The following is a 25,016-nucleotide window of genomic DNA, read 5'->3' as shown; positions in this document are numbered from 1 at the left end:
CCGTGCTCGGCCCAGTTCCTTTTCTCATCCGCTGCTGTACCGCCGTGCTCACATCTCGTTGGCTAGCTCCTCCGTTTCCGTGGAAACGTCTCCGTTGGCAATCTTGGTGTTCTCCTCGTATCCGGGGGGCATGAAAGCTAACGTGTAGGGATAAAGCTTGTGGCACTCGGCGCGGTACGACTCTGCGTGCTCCTTACAGTCGCCCAGGGCGCCGCTGCGAAGACAGTCGAGGATCTCCGTGCAGATCTGAAGACGAGAGGACAAAGGTTAAAAGAAGCTACGTTCAGGCAGGGAGGAGTGGACAGTTTATCACAGTCACAATCCCAACTCAAAAGGAACTGCTGTACTTCCTGATGTTATTGGTTACCACAGTTTTTGTCGCAACTTCTCGATTGCGGTCGGTCCTTTGACCAACTTTTTAGGAAAACCTGTCTGGCTGGTTTCACTTCACTGAAGAAACTCGTTTGTTCTGCTCCAGCCCTTTTTCAGGTTGATCCAAGAGAGATGGATACTCTCAGCATGTGAGCCATGAGGACCTGATAGACTAACTTTTATTCCACTTTTGATATTTGCACAACAGCAGAGACTCCAGTGTGTGTTTAGCATAAGAATAGTCGTAACTGTTTCTTTGCTTCCCTCCCGTCTTCTTACATGATGCCAATACGTACCTGTATGGTTCTGTTGTTCAGGGACTCATCCAGTGCACCGGCCAGTTCTGCTGCTTTCGTTTGCATCGAGGAGTCCAGATACACCATCATCTTCGCAGCTACGGGCGGGAGAGAGAAGGTGAGTCTGAGAGAAAGTGTGTTTTTAATAATTCTACATTTTAAGATCAATCCATCGCAGAAATATTTCTGCAGCGTGAGGCTGGTCCACAAACCTTTAAAAGGCATGTTCCAGGGGTAAGTCTCTGTTTTGGGTTTCATGTTAGGACCGAGGTTGGAGTCGGGAGTTTAGTAAGGTGATTAATATTAAGGTAAGAGGCAAGGGCATGCATGATGTGAATCAGTGCCTTCACTAAGGTAGAACAGGTTGGCCATCGTCTGTGCTTATCTATCAGTCTTTAGGTGCAAAGTTTCCACAAGGGGACCAATGAGACCAACGAGCAGCAACCCCCCCCCCCCCCCAAAACAAAAAAACAAAAAAACAAAAACAAAAACTGAAACCTGAAATGTCTGCTAGAGACCACCCAGCAGCTACAAAGCCCTGTGGACAGGGCTTGAAAAATTACATTTTAAGGGATCGTTGGGTGCAAAGATGAACTAAGAAGGGGGGGGGAAAACAAACAAACGGAGTGACATTCAAGCAAAAAACATTTGCAACAATGGAAGAAACGGCCCCCAGGTCATGTCAAATAACCTTAAATGTTTTCATGAGTACTGCTCTTCAGTGTCAATTGAACTGTTGTTGTATTAAGTACCAAAGTATTAGAAGTGAGGGTCAAAGAGACTTACCAGCCAGTCTGTGTGGTATGGAGCTGGAGTGCTTGGTGAGGTAGGCCTGGTTGAAGCTCTTAGCGTTGCTGTCTCCGAACAGCCGGGTGATCTCCTGCTTCAGCACCGTCCTGACCACCTCTGGAAGCTCCTTGCTCTCTGAAACTGCAAAGAGGGAACAGAGAAAAAGGATTATGTAAGGATGAGGTGGAGGCAGAGGAACGAGAAGAGCAACAGCATAGAGAGGCAATTAAAACCGAGCGCTTAGGAGCATGTGCTGGTAGTTAAATAATGAATCCTCTCATACCTCCTTTAAAGAAGCGTACGAGACACTGGTGCAGCCACGGATGGTCGGGGTCGATTGCCAAAGCTCTCTTCACTGACTGGAGCATCAACAGGTATTTTTCTGAAAGGAGAACACAGTAAACGTGTGAGGCAGAAATGGGGACGAAGACGGTACTGGCGGAGTAAAAAACACACAACATGTGCGCGCCAACCTTTCCTGAAGTAGATCTCAAAGGCCAGTAGGTGGGTGTCAATCTTGTCTTTGACCAGGTGCTTGAGAGGCGTCAGGAACTTGATGGCTTCTTCCAGTGGATTTTCTACCTGTAAAAGCAAATGTGCAAAACAAAGTAAAACTCGAGTCCTAAAAACTGATAACCAGACCTTAATACTTCACGTATCAGCCACTGACCTTCACCAGCTTGTCAGGAATGAGCTCTTCTTTGGGCCCTCCGATCTCCTCGTCGTCATCCTCCTTCTTCTTTTTCTGGTTCTTGAGTTGCTTCTCCTTCTCCGCGTTCTTCTTCTCTTCCTCCAGCTGGGCCTTCTTCTGGGCTCTTCGCTGCTTGTTCCTCAGCTTTTTCAGCTCTTTGTCCGATAGGTTTGCTAGAGAAATGAAGACAAAAAGGACGGTCAGTGAAGCCCTTCCCTTGATAAGAGCCTCGTTGACTCAGAGCTGGATCTTCACTGTGCGTCTCTCACCAGTGTCCGCCTGCAGCTCTTTGCTGTCATCCGTCAGCGGATTGTCGTGGAGGCTCAGGTAGATCTGGATGGCCGTGATTGCGGCCTTGTAGTAGAACGGGTGCATCCGGAGCACATCCTCCAGCTTCAGCAGGTCCACATATGAGCGTAGCGTCATCTTCCTCATGCAGTAAGTGTGGAAATCAAACTGATCGTCCGTGATCTCCACAAAATGCTGATGAGATTAAAGAGTAAAAAAGGAACAATTTTAACACCCAGAAAGACTTTGTGGGCAGTTAGGGAGCGTGTACTTTCACACAGAGTTTAAAATCCCGTCAGAAAAGCCTCACCCTCTCGATCTCGTGGCACTTCTTCAGGGCTTCTCCAAACTTGTTCATGGCTTTGTAGGCGAGCGCGCACTCAGTCTGGAACCACATACACTGCATCTCGTTCAGGTTCTCCACTGCTGATGCTCCCTCCTGCAGAAACATGAGACATATACACATGAGCACTGGCAGTCTGACCATTACTGTACGTGTTCCATGGGGATCCATTCTTAACTGAATGCTATTGATGAGGTGAACTAACAGTGTTGAACCTATAGTCTGCATTAAAACCCTCCATGAGTCTTATAAATGCTTACCAAAGATACTTTAAAGAGGGTTATCGAGTTAACTGGTCAAGAACATTAGAATAGCTAGAATCCTGCTAATGTAGGATTATTTTAAAGCCCACAATTCTGCGTGTGCTTGACTATGGAGATGTTTTTGTTTATGGCTCAACCTCCACTTTAAAACAATGTTGGGAAATAGGCCGCTGCGATTGATCACAGTCAATTACTTTGTCATTAATCACTAGAACTTGTACGAAAAGTGGGAATCTCTCTCTCCATCAGTCTATCAGAGATCTAAAGATAGAAAGTACTCATTATGATGAGTACTGATTGTACTCATCATCATTTGCCAACATTTTGTTTTGACATTTTTAAAAGTCCTCATCGGTTGGTCAGCTGTCACTTTGCACAATTTCTCTCACCCGGGTGAACTTGGAGCACATTTCCTCAGCCTCTTTGATCATGGTCGCCTTCAGCATGTACTTGGCACACTTGGAGTTGATGAATCTGTCAGCGGTGTCCAGAGCCTGGGCCTCATCCATCCACTGGGCAGCCTCTTTGATGTTGCCAGCATGCTGCAGGAGCGAAAAAGGTCAGTCGAGAACACCACCGCAGCAGAACTACGCGTCTAAAATAGTAAACAATCGTACAAATCAGACACGCGCGCCACCTTGTAAATCTTGGCTTTGATGAGGAAGAGCTCGATGAGCGTGGGCGTGCTCTCGATGGCCGTGTTGATATATTCTAGAGCCAGTGTCTGCTGGCCGATCATGTCATAGTGCTGTGCCAGGAAGTACTGCACCCAGAGCAACGTGGTTGGAGGCTCCTCCTTACCGTCATCTGGAACAGCAGACGCTCGTTAGGGTTGGAACCAAACGACTGCAACAGCTACACAAAAACTTACAGCTGGTTTAACTTCGTCTGGTTTGTTAGGATGCTGAAATGTTTCTCTCACCGTTCTGGTTGAACATTCGGCAGCTTTTTAATGAGGTTTCATAGCCGACCACCAGTTCCTCTATAATTGCCACCTAAAAGGAAAGGAGGACAAAGTAAATATGAAGCGTGATGCAAAGGGGATTTTCAGAATCGTGCAGTTAATACAGTGACTTATTGTTCATAAATATTTCTTACAACGGTCGATGCTAATTTCATACGTTTTATACAGAGGATGAGCTGAAGGGCTTCACTGAGGCCCAGGATAAGATAATAAGGGATAATTTTTAACTCATGCAAAGCTATTCCAATTTTTTTATTTATTTATTTTAAATGTTGGAATGAGTTGGAATTGAGCCTCTTTAAGACTCTTTTGGTCCGAGGCTGTGACTGTGATTTAATTTTAGATCAGTCAGCAGGTGTGCCGTCACCTTTTCTTTGTCGTTGTACAGCGATTTGAGTGTGGTGAAGACGGGCGGGCAGCCTTTACTGAAGTTCATCCTCAGATACCTGTCCAGACACTCTCTGAACTTGTCACCTTCAGAGAAAAACAAAAAGACAAAGCAAAAGAAAATTAATCTTTACTCTGTAGTTTGATTGTTACTTTCATTGACTAATAATTTTGGCCAGTTTTCATTAACAAACTTTTTTCCCCCTGATGGAAAAAGCCGATAAACAAAAACTAACATACAAGGACAAAAGCTATGATGAAATGTACTTACACTTTCATCACTAAAATGAGATGAAAATACGAAGCTTTGCAAACTATTTTGGAACAAAACAACCAACCTCTTTATATTTTAGTCACTGAATCAACTTCAGATTTAGTCTACGATAATCTTATGATACTTAGTCAACTAAATATAAACTAAAACTAAACTAATTACAGGCCTAAATTATGACTAGAGCTAAAGGGTGTTTTAGAAATATAAGTGAACACTGGCTTTATTCTGTTTGATTTAGCGGAGAAATGAGCTGCATACCAGAAAGGAAGTTGAGGGGTAGGCGGCGAGGCACCAGCCCTTTGGGAAATTTCTCCCAGGCTTCTTCAAAGATTTTGTATCTCTCCTCTACAGTACCTGAAAATAAAATAAATAAAAATCCAGAGGAATTCAGGATTTAGCTTCACCACCGATTTGGATGTTTTGGAAGTCAGCGGTGACAAGACTCGTGTCATACTTGGTTTGAGGGCCTTCTCCAGGCCGTGATAATAGGACCAGTTCTCTGGGTTCCTCTCCAGCAGACGGCGGTAGACTTCTGTTGCTTCATCCAGACGCTCCAGCTTCAACAGTAACTCTCCTACAGAAACATGAGCGCAAACACTGTTAAATCGAGATTACAAGCCAAGAAAAATCATGGCTGCCAGCAAAAACAAAACAAAAAACCCAACAAACTTCTGCTCACAGGAGTGTCAGAGACGGAAAAATTAAATCAGCCTCAGAAAAGTTTTCTAGATGACTTATTGAAGCTTGTTTGCCTTTCTCTCCTGCAGCACCTGCATTTCTCTCCTGCAGCACCTGCATTATGCCAGATTACTGATGGCATCACTGCTCCCCCTAGTGGCAGCAGGTTTTATCACACCATTAACACCATTCCACCACTGTGAATGAAATGTGCTCTTTCAATAAAGTTTTGCTTGTTTGGTGTTACTTTGGTAAAGATGTTTGCACTTCCGAAGATTAACAGAGAGACTCCGCAGTCACCCACCTCGCGTCTCCTCCACTGCCAGTTTATCGCAGATCTGCTTCTCGTAGTTGGACAGATGCTCGAGGGCCTCCTTGTGCAAACCTGCTTCTCTCAGCACCTGGTTCTGGTAGAGCAGCAGCTCGCTGTACTCGTAGTCCACTTTGTCCGGAGACGTCTGAACAGACCAGAAAAAGAACAGACCACTCTGAGTGTCAGTAACATTTTGTACCAGGCACGCATGACTGAAAACCTCCAGGAGTCGCTGTGCTTTTCAGGAAACTCTGAATTATTCAGTGTGTGTGTGCACGGTCACACCAGCTCACTGTATTACACAGATGGCACAAAGACAGGAAGCAGGCTGGTCTTATCAGGAGCACGCCAGAGTGAAAGCGAGTGAGCTCTACTGCTGTTGTGACCAATGCAGAGACGACAGAAAAAACACCCACCGGCTGCAAAGCTACAAAGCGCTCACTGTAAATCAGCGAGTCAGACACCTACAGCGTCACGAATACGAGTAAGCCTGTTACTCATCAAAGCGTGGAGCAGTGCATGGTGCCTGTAGTACACAAAATAGTTCATAACCAAGCTTCTTTAGTGGCAGGGGTTCTCCCTTGCACAAACTTTCCATGCAGCAGGAGCTATTGGTCCACACTGGTGTGCGTCTGCGTACCGCCCCTGCTGCGTAGAAACAAACACTGCAGGAATGTGGCCAACGCAGAAACTATGGCGACGACTCCGGTGCAGTGCTTTAAAAAGCCAACAGGGTGTAGCCAAATCAGTGTGTGCTGATTGAATGACAGGAAGGTTCACCACAAAGGAGGAGAAAAAAAGTGCAAGTGAGCAGCACAAACAGCAGCTGCAGTGAACAGCGTTAAAGTTCTTTGTCTTTGTGTTCTGTTTTCGCCGCAGCAGGTGGAAAGCTAAAGCATCAACAACGCCACAAGCAAATAAGATCAGCCCACACTCCACCAGCAACTTTCAGCACAATCACAGGTTTTTAGACCGAAGGATTGTAAGGACCAGTTGGCTGTAACAGCTACTTGTACCCCTACTTTTAAGAATAGGTAAGATGGTCTCTATCAGTGAAAGTGCAACTTTTTAAAAAAAAATTTTTATTTTTTTTTTTAATTCCAGTCAAAGATATTTTTGGACAAAAAAATTAAGAGAAAAACTACAAATTTTGCTTAAGGTAAGCTGTTAAGATTTATCTTGGCTTCTTGGCCAGAGCTTGTACTGAAATCTAACGCACCGACTCCAGCTGTGGCAGCTCTGAAACACTCTCTAAAATAGGTGCCTGGTCTGTGTCTGCAGTACTGGCCTCTGCACAGCTGCAGAGTCTCGACTGAATAGTCTGTGTTTGTATCATTTACGCTGTATCCCACTGGCAGAAGGTGCTACTGATGTGAGCAAGTGGCCACTCTATTTAAAACTGCAACATCAGCGGCCTCCAGTGCATCCCCCTCAGCCTCCTAGCAGATGCACGTATGGTATGAATGTCAAAGTCCAAGGTGACTTCCTTCTCCAGTTCTTGCATTCACAATACTGTCAGAAAGTGTGACCTCTGACCTTGGCGCTGAGATCACTGAAATTCAAACTGAAATTCAGGCCAGCTGCACGACAGGGTGACAACAAAACTGACAACAACTGAAAGTCATCTCCTGGTTCGGGTAAGAGAAATGCGAAACTGTCGCTGTGTCTAACCTGTTGTGTTTTCCTGAATTCCTCAATGATCTTTGCTGCCATCTCATAGTCTTCCAGGAGGTGATAGGCGATGGCATAGCCGATCCAGGAGGCCCGCTGGGCTGGACGCAGCTGCAGCAGCTGGTACCGTGTCTCCTGGAGAAAGACAATGTGCCAGCATTGAGTTCATTTGATATCAGGTGGAAAAATTCTACGTTCCCTATAAGCCCACATTATCTCAAACGTGAGGCAGTGCTGGGAAGATAAACAAAGAGAAAGTGATTGTGCTGACTCATGGTAGTGACACCAGGATGTTGCTAGCTGGCTCAGGGAGAACTAAAATTAACACCTAATACACTCCGAGTGGGAGCCCCTCCCTGTCCTCTCATCCATATTTTTTAATCCTTTCAGCCAGACTTTCCTCTTGCCATTTCATACCTCTCACTATAAAAGCATCTAAATCCCAGGAGAGCTGTTCTACATTGTGAAGACTGACTGCAACCTGATATCTGGATGCTGATTCGCCCAGTCCTCTCTAATTCAGAGCCATACTGCGTCCTGGACGAGGCAGGGCGACAGATGGAAGTGTGTGCTTCCCTTCAGGAAAGTTCTTTCCCCACTAACTGAGGACTGTTTTTGTTTTCCTTTATAAAAAGTTTACTGATTTTTTAAAACATGCCTCTGCCAACAGGATTTATCTCCTGTGGCCAAACGTTTCATCAAAACCTCCCAGCTTTTGATTAAGAACATGCAACATCTCTCAATTACTACTTAAAGAGACACAATCCCCCTCTGACTCACCCTGTAGCCCTCCAGGTCCCTCATCTGGATCTGCAGTAGGGACAGGTCTCGGAGGATCTGCAGGTTGTCCTTGTCCCACTTGAGAGCGTTGCGGTAACACTTGATGGCCTCATCGTACTTCTTGTCCGAGCGCTGGAGTAAACCGTACACATGCCAGCCTGGTACGCAAGGCCAGTTAAGGAAGATGCACAATTTGTATGATGCTATCAAATGAAGTACAGAAAAGGGGAGAGGGGTTCAATGAGCCTCTTCTCTTGTGGTTGAACTGAAGTGATGTGATCTTTTAAGAAGCTGCTTTCAGAGCGAAAGGATCTCAGAAGTGCTCACTTCTCAGGAACGAGGCACCTTCCTGCATTTTCTGTTATATGAACTCTGAAGCCTTGTAATAGCTAAACACTAGTTATGCATCATGTGGTCTTTCCTTTACTTGCAGCCCTGTGTCATCCTCTTCATTGTGTTGCTGCGTGGTGGGAGCCATTGTGATGCCACCATGTTTCATTTCGTATGATTCATTTAAAACCTTCACTGATGATTTCTGTGTCCTTGTTTTGTTCCATCAGAATATCCACATTTACAAGAATGTTGACACGATAGTGAAAGTAGACTTTGTACGAGTAATTACATGTATATCAGTTTAAAATCAACAGGGAGACTAAATGAGACGTGTTTGGTTGTGTTTATAGATGTTGCTCAAATGTAAAAATAAAAACTTTGTCCCCAGTTTGAAGCACCTTCGACATACAAGCACTTCTGGCTTAAACTGTGAAGAGTAATTGTTATTCTCACGCCATTTGTCATCAAACTTGCTTCTTACCCTTTCCGTAGTCCAACAGCCGCACTGCTGGGCCAACATGGACCTCGCATAAGATAAAGTGCATCTTATTAAACTTCTGTTATCTTTAACCAATTTTCCCCACAAAAATTTAAGTGTGAGGATTTAATAAAACAGGCTGCACTGAATGATCTACATTGAGACACACAGCAAAATTATATTTAAGCTACTTTAATACTTTTAGTTTAGAAAAACAACTTTAAAAGCTGTGTTTTTAATGGCTGCTTCTGGTGCTGTATTCATGTGTCCCAACAATCCACGAACATTAGGAGCTGGACCAGTAACTGTAACCTACACTCAAAGGTCTCTGAATACTGGGACAAAAAAAGATCCTTAAATAGAGTTGTAACAATTATGGCTTCTACAGTTCCTCCTGCGCAAACAAGGGGGGGGGGGGGGAAGGCTATTACCTCCAACAGTAGCTAACTATGAAGCTGTTCATGCTGTTCAAAAATCATCTCAACGCTGTGTTCAACATGGGTCGAACACAAAGTAAAAACTACTAGCACTAGCTGCTGTGCTGCCAAGTCCAAATCCTGTGTAAACAGTGTTTTGATGAAGTTTTTATCTGGCACCACAGAAACTAAAGCAGGGAGAGGCAAATCTAAAAGGCTAGTAAGAGATAAATCCATAAAACAGGATACTGTTTCTGAGGCTGTTCAGGCTTCATCTCCAATGTGGCTGAACATGATTATTCTAAAAACTGATTAATGACAAAGCAATGATCTAAATGAACTACCAATCATAATTATGAGCTTATGCAACGCATAACTCCGTGATTTAAAATCCTGATGTGTTGCAAAGCCTCAGCTATTTTAAAAGAACACACTTTTTTTTTTTGCATACGTGCACCAAAGTACGCCCTCTGAGGGACGGAAACATGCCCTGGATACTGACTTACTGTGGAAGCTAAAGAGATAGCAGTGTATCTGCAGAGAGCTGCTCTGTCTTGACTTTAGGCAGGGTTTAGGTTCAGATAGACCTCATCCACCAGCAACGTGCACAGACTTCACTCTCTGCAAGAGAATCACAGAGAGAATGTGCTGACAGTGCTCCACCGAGAGCAGAGCTCTTCTACACAATGTGAGGCACCTCAAGGTCCTTTTAGCATCCCCCCCACACACACACACACACACACACACACACACACACACACACACACTGCAAAAAGACACTGCTAATAGTTCAAAGCGACAGCTGCTTAACCCAGAGGATGCAGTGCTGTCTATAAGGATACAGACATGGCTCTTGAGGTCATTGCGCAGGCCTCTCCTCACCAGGTCGTATGCCTCCTCCTTCTTCCCCAAACAGTTCAGGGTCAAGCCCTTCATTGCCAGGGTCTCTGCAGCAAGAAAGGGATGCAGTAGATGGTGAAAAATACATTTAAGAGAAAAAGAAAAATTCTCCGTACAGCTACATTTTTGCTGCTTACCTCCATGCTCAGCAAACTTGGGGTTGGACAGGATTTGTTTGCAGAACTTGAGCCCATTTCTGTATTGTTTGTGTTCGTAACATCGCTGCGAGAGGAAGGACAGAGAAATCGCTTTAGGCCAAAGTGACTTTTAAACAGGTCAGCGGGTCAAGCCCGTGTTCTGGGTCTCTGCTCGTTCTTCTTTTGCATCTATTTACTACCAACTGCCTTCATCCAGGAAATGGATTTTTCAACATTGCTAAGACACATTATACTTTAATAAAACTGAACAACACATTTTTTTCCAAAGTCTGCAAGTAATCAGTGTCGCCCAAAATAATCGTGATTAAGATTCTTGGACCCAATCATATGCACGTTCCTTTTTCCCCCTAAACAGAAACTTCTGGCGCCGTCCCCAAAGCCGTTTTAATCAACGCCAAAGAAAAATCATGAGAATTTTATTTGAGTAATTTAAAATGCAAATGTGCTTAATCACAGACAGCGATTGAACATGCAGCACATAAACATGAAGTATAGTGTCCAACTTCCAGCACTCAACTCTCCTCTTATCTACAGCTGCTATATTTTACACACACGCCGGCTCAGCTGGCTAAGCTGCAGTGTTTTAGACTTTTATCGCCCGCAGTCCGAACGCTCGTCAGGAAACGCCGTCAGTTACAGCCCAGATTCTCCCGGTGGCTTTATCAGTAGTACATTACAGGCCTGCCGATACTCGTGACACGTGCCTTTGCGTTGTTCAAGCACCGGTGCAGGTCCGTATCACCCATTCCAGGTATCAGAGAAAACAAACAGTCCCCACAACAACAGGAAAACCAGTATGCCTTTCTAGCCCACAGCAAAACTTCTCTCCTGTTTTCTTTGCACGTATTTTAATTCAGCTAATTTAAAAAAAGAAAAAGAAAAAAAAAAGCCGTTGTAAAGGCTATTACAACTAAAGTAAACCAGTCTTTACTTCAAAGACACTGCTAGCCTGCTTCTCTTCGCTGATAAAGTCCACACAATAAAACTGTCTGAGTTTGACTATAAGCACAAGTTAAATGACCAATCGGAGAGAAAGTTTGAAGTCACATGAGGCTAAAGCTTCTATTTAGTGGGTATACTGATGGTCTTTTATTATTTAAAAAAAAGAAGAAAAAAAAAAAGCCAACCTTCTGGAAATAGAAAACGGGGGCCAAAAACATAGCTGCTGCAGCACTATTCAGTACAAAGATTATATCATAGCATGCAAACTTCAAAAGGACGGTTCACCAGTTGCCATACATTTAATAATTCCTTTCAGATAAGAAAAATCAACAAGGACTCTAAAAAAAATTTACTTTTTAATTCACAAATCCAACTGTACAGCTGTTTATCTTTACCCTGTAACACCTGTTTAATACTGACAGCGATGCTTTCAGTGCTTTATAATGTAGGAATTGACTTTAATCAGTTGAATAATAGTGATAAATAACACAAGCTCATCGCAGTCCAATTTGCATTTACTGCCATCTACTACATACAGTGGGGCAAAAAAGTATTTAGTCAGCCACCGATTGTGCAAGTTCCCCCACCTAAAATGATGACAGAGGTCAGTAATTTGCACCAGAGGTACACTTCAACTGTGAGAGACAGAATGTGAAAAAAAAAAAAAAATCCATGAATTCACATGGTAGGATTTGTAAAGAATTTATTCGTAAATCAGGGTGGAAAATAAGTATTTGGTCACCTCAAACAAGGAAAATCTCTGGCTCTCACAGACCTGTAACGTCTTCTGTAAGAAGCTTTTCTGTCCCCCACTCGTTACATGTATGAATGGCACCTGTTTGAACTCATCTGTATAAAAGACACCTGTCCACAGCCTCAAACAGTCAGACTCCAAACTCCGCCATGGCCAAGACCAAAGAGCTTTCGAAGGACACCAGGAAAAGTATTGTAGACCTGGACCAGACTGGGAAGAGTGAATCTACAATAGGCAAGCAGCTTGGTGTGAAAAAAATCAACTGTGGGAGCAATCATCAGAAAATGGAAGACATACAAGACCACTGATAATCTCCCTCAATCTGGGGCTCCACGCAAGATCTCATCCCGTGGGGTCAAAATGATCATGAGAACGGTGAGCAAAGATCCCAGAACCACACGGGGGGACCTGGTGAATGACCTGCAGAGAGCTGGGACCAAAGTAACAAAGGTCACCATCAGTAACACACTACAACGGCAGGGAATCAAATCCCACAGTGCCAGACGTGTTCCGCTGCTGAAGCCAGTGCATGTCCAGGCCCGTCTGAAGTTTGCCAGAGAGCACATGGATGATACAGCAGAGGATTGGGAGAATGTCATGTGGTCAGATGAAACCAAAGTAGAACTTTTTGGTATAAACTCAACTCGTCGTGTTTGGAGGACGAAGAATACTGAGTTGCATCCCAAGAACACCATACCTACTGTGAAGCATGGGGGTGGAAACATCATGCTATGGGGCTGTTTTTCTGCCAAGGGGACAGGACGACTGATCCGTGTTAAGGACAGAATGAATGGGGCCATGTATCGTGAGATTTTGAGCCAAAACCTCCTTCCATCAGTGAGAACTTTGAAGATGAAACGAGGCTGGGTCTTCCAACATGACAATGATCCAAAACACACCGCCCGGGCAACAAAGGAGTGGCTCCGTAAGAAGCATTTGAAAGTCCTGGAGTGGCCTAGCCAGTCTCCAGACCTCAACCCCATAGAAAATCTGTGGCGGGAGTTGAAAGTCCGTGTTGCTCGGCGACAGCCCCAAAACATCACTGCTCTCGAGAAGATCTGCATGGAGGAATGGGCCAAGATACCAGCTACTGTGTGTGCAAACCTGGTAAAGACCTATAGTAAACGTTTGACCTCTGTTATTGCCAACAAAGGTTATGTTACAAAGTATTGAGTTGTATTTTTGTTATTGACCAAATACTTATTTGCCACCCTGATTTACGAATAAATTCTTTACAAATCCTACCATGTGGATTCATGGATTTTTTTTTTCACATTCTGTCTCTCACAGTTGAAGTGTACCTCTGGTGCAAATTACTGACCTCTGTCATCATTTTAGGTGGGGGAACTTGCACAATCGGTGGCTGACTAAATACTTTTTTGCCCCACTGTACTACCCGTCTGAGCCAGGAAAAGCCTGAAAAGATACAAACGTGTGGTCATGCTGCTCAGTGGAACTGCGCATTTAAACACCTTGAACAACAGATTTTTGGTCAGTCAACACTTAAAAGTTGTAGTCATAAACTACCACAGTCTCCCTGTATTACTGCAGCGAAACATATCAGACATAGTTCTGAGCATCTACGATTTCCTTCCAAAAATATTAAAAACTAGCTACGCTGGTTCTACATTTCCAATAAGCAAGCAGATGCTCATTCAGCAATAAACCCCCTCTGTTTTTAAGCTGGTGGTCAGAGGAGACTGTGTGTTTGTGAGGGAGGCAGGAAGAGTTAAGCTGGCAGATGGCATTGCGTTGTACCACCAGCAGCTCCACCAACAGTGAAAAAAAAACAAAACAAAACCCCAGAGATGACGTCAACATCACATATGGGTGCCAAGGTTGGTTACGAAATTAAGCAATCCACTGTTGAACTATGGGGACAGTTACACCACCAGCTGAGATGTGGAGCTGGAGGACAGAAAGAAAGAGGCTCAGGTCCTGCCTGCGGCTGGAGTGTAAGGCTCCATCTTCTTATTGTACTCTGGAACAAAAGAATAGCTGTTCATGGCTGTAAGACAGTCTTCAAGGTAATCCTGCATAAATATGAGTTCAGGTTTGTTTTCATTAAGGTATACTGAGACCATGTAAATGAGCCCATATATGGCAGCGTGCTTGTTGTGGATCTGTATGCATTACTTACTCTTCGTGCTGGAAGTGGAAATTAAATAAACCACCTGATGTCTCGCTACTCTCTTCACCCATGTCCTGATGTGCACATATGCAGCTCCACTTTTTTGTCTGTGCTGCCACACAAAGGACACTCAAACTGTGTTCAAGGTTACAGAATGTCATGCATCTGTCCTGATGCATGCTCAATCACTCAGGTAAGGAAATCCCAAAAGTTGATTCTGTTCATCTGGACGTAGCAGAGGGAGAAACGTTTCATTGCTCATCCAAGTGACTCTTCAGTCTCCGCAACCTAATAAACGGTACATTTGCATAATGAGTGAAACTAGGCCTCCTTGACTCCGCGCTCAAACCAATGTTCCTCCCTGTCCAGGATGTGCACATCCTCATCATTGAAAGAGTGTCCACTGGCCTGTAGGTGTAAATAGACTGCAGAGTCCTGGGCCCTGTGCTTCGTACGTCGCTTACTACATCCAAGATCAAATGAAACATCCAAGACCAAATCATCGCGCTAACTCTGAGCTCGCTATTCCGGTTCCCCGAACACACCTGTTGTTGACGATTAGTATAGCTGGATGAAGTAATGTGAGATCACTGGGTGGCCCAACAGGGGCTACGCATCGATAGTAGAAACATTGATCGGCAACCCTTTGATTGGTCGGCGAAAATGTCGAAGGAGCGCGCTCGGTATTTTTCGGCAGCAGAGCAAGAACTCTTGAGTGAGGGATTTCAGGAGTTTCAGAGTTTAATTAAAACGCAAGGGAACACTGCAAAGGCTGCAGAAGCAAGGAGAGAGGGCTGGCAGAAAGTTGCTGACAAATCAAACTCGTAAGTAATTCAATAATAACAATAATAATGGAGTGGATTTATATAGCGCTTTTCAAGGCACCCAAAGCGCTTTACAATGCCACTATTCATTCACTCTCACATTCACACACTGGTGGAGGCAGCTACGGTTGTAGCCACAGCTGCCCTGGGGCAGACTGACAGAAGCCAGGCTGCCATATTGCGCCATCGGCCCCTCTGGCCAACACCAGTAGGCGGTAGGGTAGATTTATCATATCACACCATATTATCCAATATTATATTACATTATATTATATTATAATATGTTATATTATATCCCCTTTCACATTAGAGCCACAACAGGACCCACTAGAACATGGGAACAAGTAAAAGTGAAATATAAGAATATTCTACAGAATGGTAATATTTATCACTTATATTGCTTGTCGTCTCTTGGAAAGAGACCCTGGAATACTCTGTTTGTTTGTTCATAACAGCAACCAAGAAAAGGGCAGAGCAAAAAAAAAGACAGGTGGTGGTCCTGCACCCCCTCGTCAACAAGTTGGTTAAGTGAATAATACCCTCACGGGAAAATCGATATCTCTCTATGAGCACACTGTCGCGCTGAGCTAAAGGATCCTGTCTGTCCCGCAATATACGCTGAATTCTGAGGACTCTCCTTATCAATCTTGCACCTTCCGCAATGGGTTGCTCGCGTAAACGGACAGGATATGACTGCGACAGACTTCCCAAATCCACCTTCGCTTTTATAGCCGTGGTCTCTCATCTTGATTACACGAAGTAATTTACAATTACTACTCTGAAATATGAATTACATCTGTAATAATCACATACATGTAATAGAATGTTAATAGTACATTTCCCTTTTTTAGGGAATGACCTGTATGTATCTGTGTGACATCAATAAAAGGATCAAGTGCTGCATTATCTTTGGTTACAGTGATGTTATTTATTTATGGTGAAACAGTGGTGGAATATCGCTGTTGCTTTCGTATGAATGACGCGGGCATACCTGCGTGGCCGCGATCTAATCCTGTTTACATAAAGTAAACCTGCTCCCCAGCAGGTTTACGCTTACGGCTCTGTTGCTATGACAGCAAGTCCCGGATGGGCTTCGGGGAACCGAACGATCCAGGATCACGCGAAATCGTCAACAATCTAATCCAGCTAACTCACTTAGCGCGGTACGAAGCACAGGCCCCTGGCCTGACGAGGTAGCTCTTCTGTGTTGTGCCATCGGCTTAGCCAGAGGTTGTTTGGTTTCGCTGATGTATAAATCACGGCACTTAACAGCTTTTACTATATTACTCTTTTTGTGTTAAGGGACCCGATACTTTTGGTGGACCAATTTTGGTGCACCGCGTTTTTGGGTTTGAAAGCCACAGAGACTGTGTTTAGAGAAAATGCGTCTCAGCTGTTCCAATACTCCTGACACATTCAGAGGGTTTTCCTTTAGGCACCAGTTGTCCTTTTTCTCTCCTGGAGCTTTCTTTAGGTGCCTCCATGTAGTGCACCTCTGTGGCACCTCATAGCCCAGTGCTAAACACATTGTCAGTCCTTTGTTTAATAAATCCATTTAAAGAACATGCAGCAGGCCCAATTACTGAGCTCGCTGCCTGTGAGTAACTTTGTTCTTTAACAATCTGTTTATTCACTGCAATGATCAACGTGATGATTACCCAACATCACTCTCTTGATTTAAGATAAAGGCACAGGGGACTTTAAATGAACATGATATGAAATGCTCGTGCTTCCACTGGCACTCAAAGTTGAAATTCTGTTGACTTTCGTTGTCCGAGCACAGGATCCGAAATTCAGTTTGCCAATACATGACACAACCCTACTTAAAATGAACAGTAAGCGAGAGCACTGAAGCCTGAAACACACCCGTGTGGATCCTGCCTTCATTTGTTTTACTGCACTTTTATTTAAGGATCAACAGTGCACCATCCCTCATTATCAGGTCATGTAAAAGAGGCAGATCTGGTCTGCAGTCTGAGTTCTGAATGACCGCTTTCCTGCCACAACACATGTGTACAATGCAAAAACCTGAAGCCAAGCTTCATTTAATTCAATATTCTAACATATGTTGTGTTTTTACTGCAAGTCTAAATGAGATGCTAAATATTGTCTCGTCAATTACCAATAATCAGCAACGCTGGTTTAATTGTAGAACAACAAATCCAAATGACAGCGTCTTGTGCTCTACATTGTCATTTCATAAGAGCTAACTGTCCCTCTAGGAATATTTCCCAAAGTTTCCTCCAAGTGAAACTGGAGTGGAAGTTATGATTTCTCTTCCCTGGAAACCCAAAAGAGAAGGAAGAGGCATGTAACACAAGCCAGAGTGAAGAACACAATGTTTGGTATGTATTTAGAGAAATAATATCAAGAATGCATTAGGTCAATGCCAGACTCAAGTGGGTATTAATCAATGAGCAGTGCACACCGGTAAAAAGTAAAGTACACTGAGTCACTGTTAAACTGTGTCTGCTGGTTCTCTCAGTCCTTTCTATATAAAACTACATTTTAAATGATTCATTTTTAAATAATTATGATCCGTTGACACAGACAATAAGTAATCAGTCCTCTGAGATAATACCGTGTGTGCTTCATATAAATTTAGAAGCATTAAGACCATCAGCTGTGCTATCAAGAATACTCTCTGCCACCACCAGAGAAGTCAGTCTCAGCTCTAAGCTGCACAGATCGCTGCAAGAAGTCCCCAGTACCAATGCTAGATTTCGATTAGACATTTCAATGCATAGTTTGATTATTTCAGATCAAAATCATGGTGGAACGGAGGACGTGAAAATGAAAGCCCAACTCACAGGAGTTCATGTCAGTAGTGACTTCTCACTCAGTGCTGGGGTGTGAACTCACTTTATCATCACAGACAGAGCCCTCAGAAAAAACACCAATCATTAGTAATCCCGCTAAAACTTAATCTTTCCTTTAAACTCAAAATATTACCTATAATAAAGCCAAAGAGGCTTAGACAAAGTTTAAAGTTCAGCAGTTGGTTGAACTCCATGTTGCTCACAAACAACTTATTAATTTAGCCTGATGTAATTAGTGAAAAATTAGAGGATGATATCAGCTGAACAGCTGAAACAACTTGCCTGGCTCTTTACTTTCTTCATGCTCTAATTGTTCAGTCTTTTTTTTTTTTTTAAATACATGTGAAATGTCTCCCAGGTTTTTACTCAGCTCTTCACCACACACAGCCATGTCTTTCACAAATGCCCGGTGGAGATATACAAACGTCTCTGCTCCAATTTCAAATCAAATCAACAGACATAAACGCCCTCCTTCTGTTTTCGCTCGTTTAAAGATGATGGATGAAGCTGGTCACCACACACTTTTATTTCATATAGGGCAAAGATTTGAGGGAGATTTTACTATGAATTAGAGCGATATGACCAAAAATATTTATCACCATATACATTTGAAAATTTGCGATAACGATATAACTGACGATATAATTGACACTAGACAAAATACTTTACAACTCCACAACTTTATTAGTGCCAAATTAGTGTATTTTCACTTAAACAAGCAGCTGTTTTCTATGTGCATTAAAGCTATATAAAAATTTAACAGTGCAAATGCAAATTCGTTGCTGACAGTTTAACCAAAAGGCATTTCCAGTGGAAATTGGCCGACATATCCTCAGCATAACCATGTATAATAACCGCAAAACTTAAAGAGGTTATACACACACAATATGGTAATATTATGTTGAAGCACAGTACGTATCACTCCGCGAGGATCCTGCCTACGATAGCCGTAATGCTCCGACAATCCATCAAGCAGTGCGGGTTCCTAGCTTAGCAAAGTCGTACTAAAGCATTTGACAAATTCTCGAGCGCCGTGTACATAAAATCGTTTCGAGGTCAGTAAACACAACCAGAATTCATACATAAGGCACACGGGATTATAAGGGGCACTGTCGATTTTCAGAAAAATCAAAGGATTGATTTTAAGTGTGCCGTATTTTCCAAAAAAACATGGTAATAACGACGGCCCGCTAGCATGCGCTACCAAAAATAGTGCTTTGTTGCGTTTCTGACGGACGAAAGTTAAACCAGTTCCACACCACTGAAGTTGCAGCATTTTTACAAACCAATTCTGGTTCATCCGTTTCATTTAACGATCGCTTTCGCCCATCTCATTCTCCGCCATGCTTTTTCCGCCATGTGCGTATGAAAACAAAGGCACTGCGCATGCGCGCTTTACCCATATTCTATCGCGATATTTCATTTTCGTTGCCCAACATTATACCGGTATTACCGTGAACGGTATGATATGGCCCAGCCCTACTATGAATCTTACAGACCAATATAAACGTAATGAATTAATGGGGCATTAATCTAAATATATACTTGATTTGTGACCTACATATCATGTAATTGGAGGACAGAGCAAGAAGAGCTGTAAGAGCATCTCCCCTTAGTTTGACAACCCTAGAAACCCTTTTATCCACATGTCTCGTGGCTGAATGCATCACAGAACAACACACACAGCAGTTTATGGACCTGAAAAGTGCAGATAAGTTATAACAGCATAGATAGTACAACAAATACATGTGCTTGCCGCTGCTTTTTTTCTCCTTCCTGTGATGCACTTGTTAGATGGATTGCACTGCCCTGCAAATTCAAAAGCATTAACAGGACAGCTGATGAAAACCACCATTACATTAATATTACCGGTACAGGGCCCACTGTTAGGTGAGGCAGGAGGAGAGCAGCGTGTTTGTGAATCCTGAAACCACAAAATGGAAACGTATCCACCTCAACTGTCAATCAAAAGCAGACGACTGCCAACTTCCAATAATGCACTTGGGAATTCACTCTGGGAAAGCAATAATAAAGAGAGGTGTGGTCTGCTCCTGGCTATAGCCAGAGGGGGACAAAGCTTGCATCACATCTCTGCGGCAGGAAGAGTAATAATAGTAATTTCATTTTCTACAACTCCACCAAATGATTTCAAAGTCCTTGTTAACTCTGAAAAAGACGTAAAGTTCACCTGGTTCTATTATAGAGTTTTTGTTAAAATGACGTTCGCAGTATGTGAAATGTTTACAGAGATTGTACAAAATTAAAGACCACTCAAACTGAAAAGCAATTCAGGACTGCACAAAGTATAACAAGAATGTTTGTACTTGTTATGTGATGACGTAACTGCTGTTGCTAAATCAAGCTTCTACTGTGCTGGATGAGGCTCTTACTGTCTCGCTATCTCTCTTTTAAAATCAGGCTGAGCTCCTCGTTTTAGGCCTCTTCTGCCTTTTATTAGCATCATTTAAAAAGCAAACATTTGAACATTTCAGAATAGAATCAATGTTGGACCAACTAAGACTTCCGTTGGGGAGCAGGACTTTTTCATAGCAAGTTATCCAGATCACACAATATCAATGACTGAACCTCGTCTGGCGGATGGGATCATCTTACCAAACTTCAGTCTCTTGGCTGAAGTTTGGTCAGTTTCAGTCTTAAATTAAATCCAAGTGTTATAGCGGAGCTATGCATTCTTTTCTTCTGCAAATAATTAAGTCAGAACATTGTATTTAACCTAAACACAATCCTCTTTTTATGGAGGTCAGAGTGTTAAAGACGCACTGATATTTTTATTGGAGAAGAAAGAAACCGGATCGTCTGTAACTCTCTGCAGTGCCTGAGTGTTTGTTTTCTTTTGGGTAATGAAGGTGAATTTGGACCTGGCTCATGACATCAAAGTTAACAAGCAAACACTGAGTCTGTTGGTGGAAGATTTTCTGTTAACTATTTCCTACCTTAAGAAAGATCCAAGTATTTATACTACTAGTTACCTAAATTAAGAGTTTTTGCACAACTTCTACATTTTTTTTAAAATATGGAACGTATGTAATGTCAACCGATTATCACCAGTTCCATGAAAGGCTAAACTCCCACTGAGGAATGCAACACGTACAGCCACTAACGTCTCAAGTTCAGGTGCAAGTCCCACAGGTTTGTTTTCTGTGCCAGAGCTATAGGGACTGCCAATACTCAGATAAAGAGCCGCTAAGTCCCAGCTGAGCCCCTGCCTTTTAAAACAATGATGTTTATCAGATCCAGTTTGTGACGCTGAAGTGCTCACTGCCCACAAGTCCCCACAGTTCCTGGAAAGTGCGTTGCTAGATGCCCATGCAGCACTGTTTAGTGGTACACACCGCCAAGCACCAGGCATGGTGGCGGGGGGGGGGGGGGGGGAATAGTTTGGCATGCAGCGCACAGAAAGTTAACCGCACTTCCTGAAAAATACTGTGACAAGCCTTAACTCACACTTGTTCAGCTACACGTGTGGCCCACGTAAAACTGCCCGCAGATAGGACATGAACAACCCAGCAACACGGGAGAAAGGGAGGGATGGATCAGTAGCTCAGCAGGCCTGGGGCGGCTACAGATTTGCTGACACGGCCACACCGGTACTCCCCGGACTTCCAGTGGCTTTCACACATCATACACATCTACGTCGGCCTATGCGAGCCTCTAAGGTTCATCATGACGGAGCCTGCAGGCCCCCACAACTCAGAGAGTGCTACTGACATTTGTTTAGTGCCTCACATACCAAGATATCTAGCTCGGTAGAGTTAGCCGATTAAGTAACGCCAGGTGGCCTGCAAGCACGTTACTTTGTCAGATGGCACACATCTGACCAACTAAACACAATCCGGCTAAGAAGACAGCAGCTATGCACGCAGCCAGGAACTAAAATGCCACAACATTCACAAAACTGAGTGAGAAGCTAAGTAAGTGCAAGCTAATTCAGCAGCACACACGGCTAACGGGCTAGCTGCCGCTGAAAGGAGCATTAACGTGCTTTTCCCAGTGCTAAGGCCTGTCACAAATGAACCACAAATACCGACAATTTAATCCAAAATCCAAATGTTTGTAGTGCAATTTAACCACACTGGAAGCATATATCGGAATAACATCAAAGTCATGAACAACCATTCTGGCTTTGTACCGCAGTGACAGCGCACATCAGGGGCCGGGCTAGCCGAGCTAACCCCATTCAATGATGCCATTTTGCTAACAGGCTAAGCGCTACCAGCCGGAGAGCTCCGGTAAGAGCCGGACTGCCGCCAACAGAGCTCCAAACTCGGCTGCCGTCGCTGTGCAGCACCTTAAAAACCAACTCACCAGGATCCTCTTGAAGAGAGCGTTCTCTTTCGGCGGTAAAGTAACTGTCGGCATGGTTGCAGGTGAGATCAGTTTCCCCCCTCGACCTCAGCACATGTAGCTAAAGTTAGCCCGGGTAGTCAAGACGAGTCGAGTGATTGTTTTTTAGCCCTGGCTCGCCCGCTTCGGCCGCTCCGCTCGATTGCTCCGTTTTCTCTTTTCACTCACTTCCTCCTCACATTGACGGAAGCTCCGACAGCTTCCAAAATGGCGGGGAAAGAGAGTTCAGGTGGACTGATCATGACATATTTGAGATAAATAAAATGAAAAGTGTCGTTTAAGTATCCTTTAATGCATAAGCCAGATAACAGTACTTGGGCCATTCTACAGCTTCACGTAAAGTGAAAAATACCGCTGAGCACCTTATTATAAAGAAGAATTAAGAAAGATAAAGGACAAGGGAATAAAATAATAAGATAGGACAAATATTTAAATCTATAAACAGAGCTGCTTGTGAGATGTAGTGCAATGGCCAACAGAGATGGGCAGTAAAGCGTTACTGTAATCCGATTACTTTTTTCAGGTAATGAGTAAAGTAAGGGATTACTATTGCAAAAACGGTAATTAGATTACCGTTACTTTCCCGTAGGAACGCTGGGTTACTAAAACCGTGATTTTATTTTATTTTTTTGCAAGAATGTCTCATGACCGTGAAGTAAGCCAGTGCAATGTTCGTGACAACAGCTGTGTGCTGTGTCAACAATGGATAATATATTAAGTGCGGGAGAGAGTATGAGCATGCTGTGTTTCTGCTGTGTTTCACTTGCATCTATTTGAAAGAGTGAGTGTAAACACAAAAAAATATTTTATTTTATGTGCTGGAATGTGCAGAAAATAGGTTTAAATGTTAAACAAATTTCTTCCAGTCAGAGAATGTTACATATAATTAAATTTTTGCTTGATGCATAAAGTTAAAAGATTCAAACTAATAAAACACGTTTTAAAAAGAGACTTTTCCATTTGATTACATTTTGTATGATGGATTATGCAGAAAAAGTAGAACTGGGCTGACAGATCTATCGCTTTATCACCTATTCAGTTTGTAAATCGTGTTTTTAAAAAGTAACTAAGTAACTAAGTAATTAATTACTTTTGAAAATAAGTAATCAGTAAAGTAATGGGATTACTTTTGGGGGAAGTAATCAGTAATTAGTTACTGATTACTTTTTTCAAGTAACTTGACCAACACTGATGGCCAACAGGTTTGACAGTAGTTCAAATGGTTGCAGTATTCGAATATAACATTTATAAATCCAATTTTTTTGTTTTGATTTTGTTGGCATGTCTCTGATAGCTATTAAACTGTTGTTTAACATCAACATATTTTAAAGAACGGAAATTATACTGCAAGTTGTGTCCCACACCACATGTGCAACCCTGTTACCAAAACATATTTAGTCTGGAAAAGGAAGAGTATATATTTTGTATTTTTCCATTCTTGCCCAATTAGATTGAAGGTGTCACTCTAAAGAGCAACCCTGTATCCCATGTTACCGAAAGAAGACAAATTAATTAAAAAGTTTCCTTCTTTTGTTTCTGTAACTACATTTATCCTTGACTTTCACAGTCATTTAAAATATGTGCTAAAATTACCCCCCAAAAGCCCCCAAAGCACTTTCTAGTACAAGTTTTCATTCACCCATTCACACACAGATTCATGCAGGGCTTTTATCTAGACCTCAGCACACATATCACAGGTACCTTGGGGTTCAGAATATTGCCCGAGGAGACTTTGATACAGAAAGAAGAGTCAGGGATTGATCCAGTGACTTTACAATATATAGATGATCTTCTCCGCCACCCGAGCTGCAGCCACCCATAGCTGAGATATGTAACGAAAATGTAAATATTTTCCAAATGTTTTGGCAACTTACAAGACAAAAAGTACAGTATTCAACAGAGCTGGGAAATTGGACTAGTATGTTAGCTCTTGGCAAGCCCAAGTCCTTGACTGGTGTTTGTTGTTGTTTTTAGATCAATAAAAACTTTTTTGTGATTTTGAGTTCTGATTTTTGTCTCTTTGAGGATTTGACTCAACCTGTAGAAGGCAGTTGCTGAATGGTACACAAAGTGTTGCTTCCTTCCTGTTTTTGCTTTGGCAGTTTAAAATTTTTGTCACGTATGTTGGTTGGTGTGTTGCATAGTTAATGCTTTAGATCAGGGGTGTCCAACTCCAGGCCTCAAGGGCCGGTATCCTGCAGGTTTTAGATGTGTCCTTGATCCAACACAGCTGACCTTGAGGCTTGGAGTTGGACACCCCTGGTTTAGAGCAAAGGCAAAAGCACTGTGACCTACAAAGCTCTTCCAGAGTTAAATGAATCACATATTTCTATCTGTTCTCTGTCACCGCCACACCTTGTGCATGTTTACCCCACTCTTTTCATCATTTATAGGCTGCAAAGCCCTCACCTGGCTTATGTTGTTGTATGGGTAGGCAACTCCAGGCCTCAACTGCCGGTGTCCTGCATGTTTTAGATAACACCCTGGGTCAACACACCTGAATCAGATGATTAGTTGATTACCAGGCCTCTGGAGAAATTCAAGACATGCTGAGGAGGTAATTTAGCTATTTGAATCAGCTGTGTTGGCTCAAGTACACATCTAAAACCTGCAGGACACCAGCACTCGAGGCCTGGAGTTGCCTACCCCTGATATGTATGAAGGAACATAAGTGTGTTGGCACATTGGGATATGTGCACTTATTAACACACGTTTTATCCAAACAAGTTGTAACTGTCTGTTTTTAAAAAAGTGCAATACAAATAAACGCATCCATATTTTTTTAGG

The 25,016-nt window shown here is 43.0% G+C and overlaps 1 protein-coding gene across 1 annotated transcript; it reads right to left on the bottom strand.

The window, feature by feature from the left end:
• Positions 1-22,358, bottom strand: naa15b (N-alpha-acetyltransferase 15, NatA auxiliary subunit b). Its single transcript, XM_085355172.1, has 20 exons — positions 22,191-22,358; positions 10,374-10,458; positions 10,179-10,283; positions 8,110-8,267; positions 7,330-7,464; positions 5,650-5,803; positions 5,122-5,241; positions 4,926-5,021; positions 4,374-4,480; positions 3,965-4,037; positions 3,680-3,849; positions 3,432-3,584; positions 2,747-2,875; positions 2,418-2,631; positions 2,128-2,321; positions 1,931-2,039; positions 1,741-1,839; positions 1,455-1,598; positions 669-766; positions 1-246 (listed from the first exon to the last, which is right to left on the bottom strand). Exons 1-20 carry the CDS (start codon positions 22,242-22,244, stop codon positions 49-51), a joined length of 2,595 nt encoding a protein of 864 aa, XP_085211298.1. The 5' UTR covers positions 22,245-22,358; the 3' UTR covers positions 1-48.
• Positions 22,359-25,016: the final 2,658 nt, after the last annotated feature.

Source organism: Diplotaxodon limnothrissa, linkage group LG6, assembly GCF_057381915.1.
Source record: "Diplotaxodon limnothrissa isolate DT_005_m linkage group LG6, D_limnothrissa_male_GT1.1, whole genome shotgun sequence".
Classification (NCBI taxonomy): Eukaryota; Metazoa; Chordata; class Actinopteri; order Cichliformes; family Cichlidae; genus Diplotaxodon; species Diplotaxodon limnothrissa.
Note: the sequence above shows the minus strand (reverse complement) of the source record. Positions and strands in the feature narration are given on the sequence as shown.

What these genes read in the sequence shown, in the direction of transcription:
- naa15b (XM_085355172.1), bottom strand. Translation starts at nt 22,244, where the DNA reads ATGCCGACAGTTACTTTACCGCCGAAAGAGAACGCTCTCTTCAAGAGG. An exon ending in TGACCTCAAGAGCCATGTCT is followed by an intron (nt 8,268 to 10,178) that starts GTATCCTTATAG and finishes CTTGCGTACCAG; the next exon opens with GCTGGCATGTGTACGGTTTA. An exon ending in TTCCTGACAAGCTGGTGAAG is followed by an intron (nt 2,040 to 2,127) that starts GTCAGTGGCTGA and finishes TTGCTTTTACAG; the next exon opens with GTAGAAAATCCACTGGAAGA.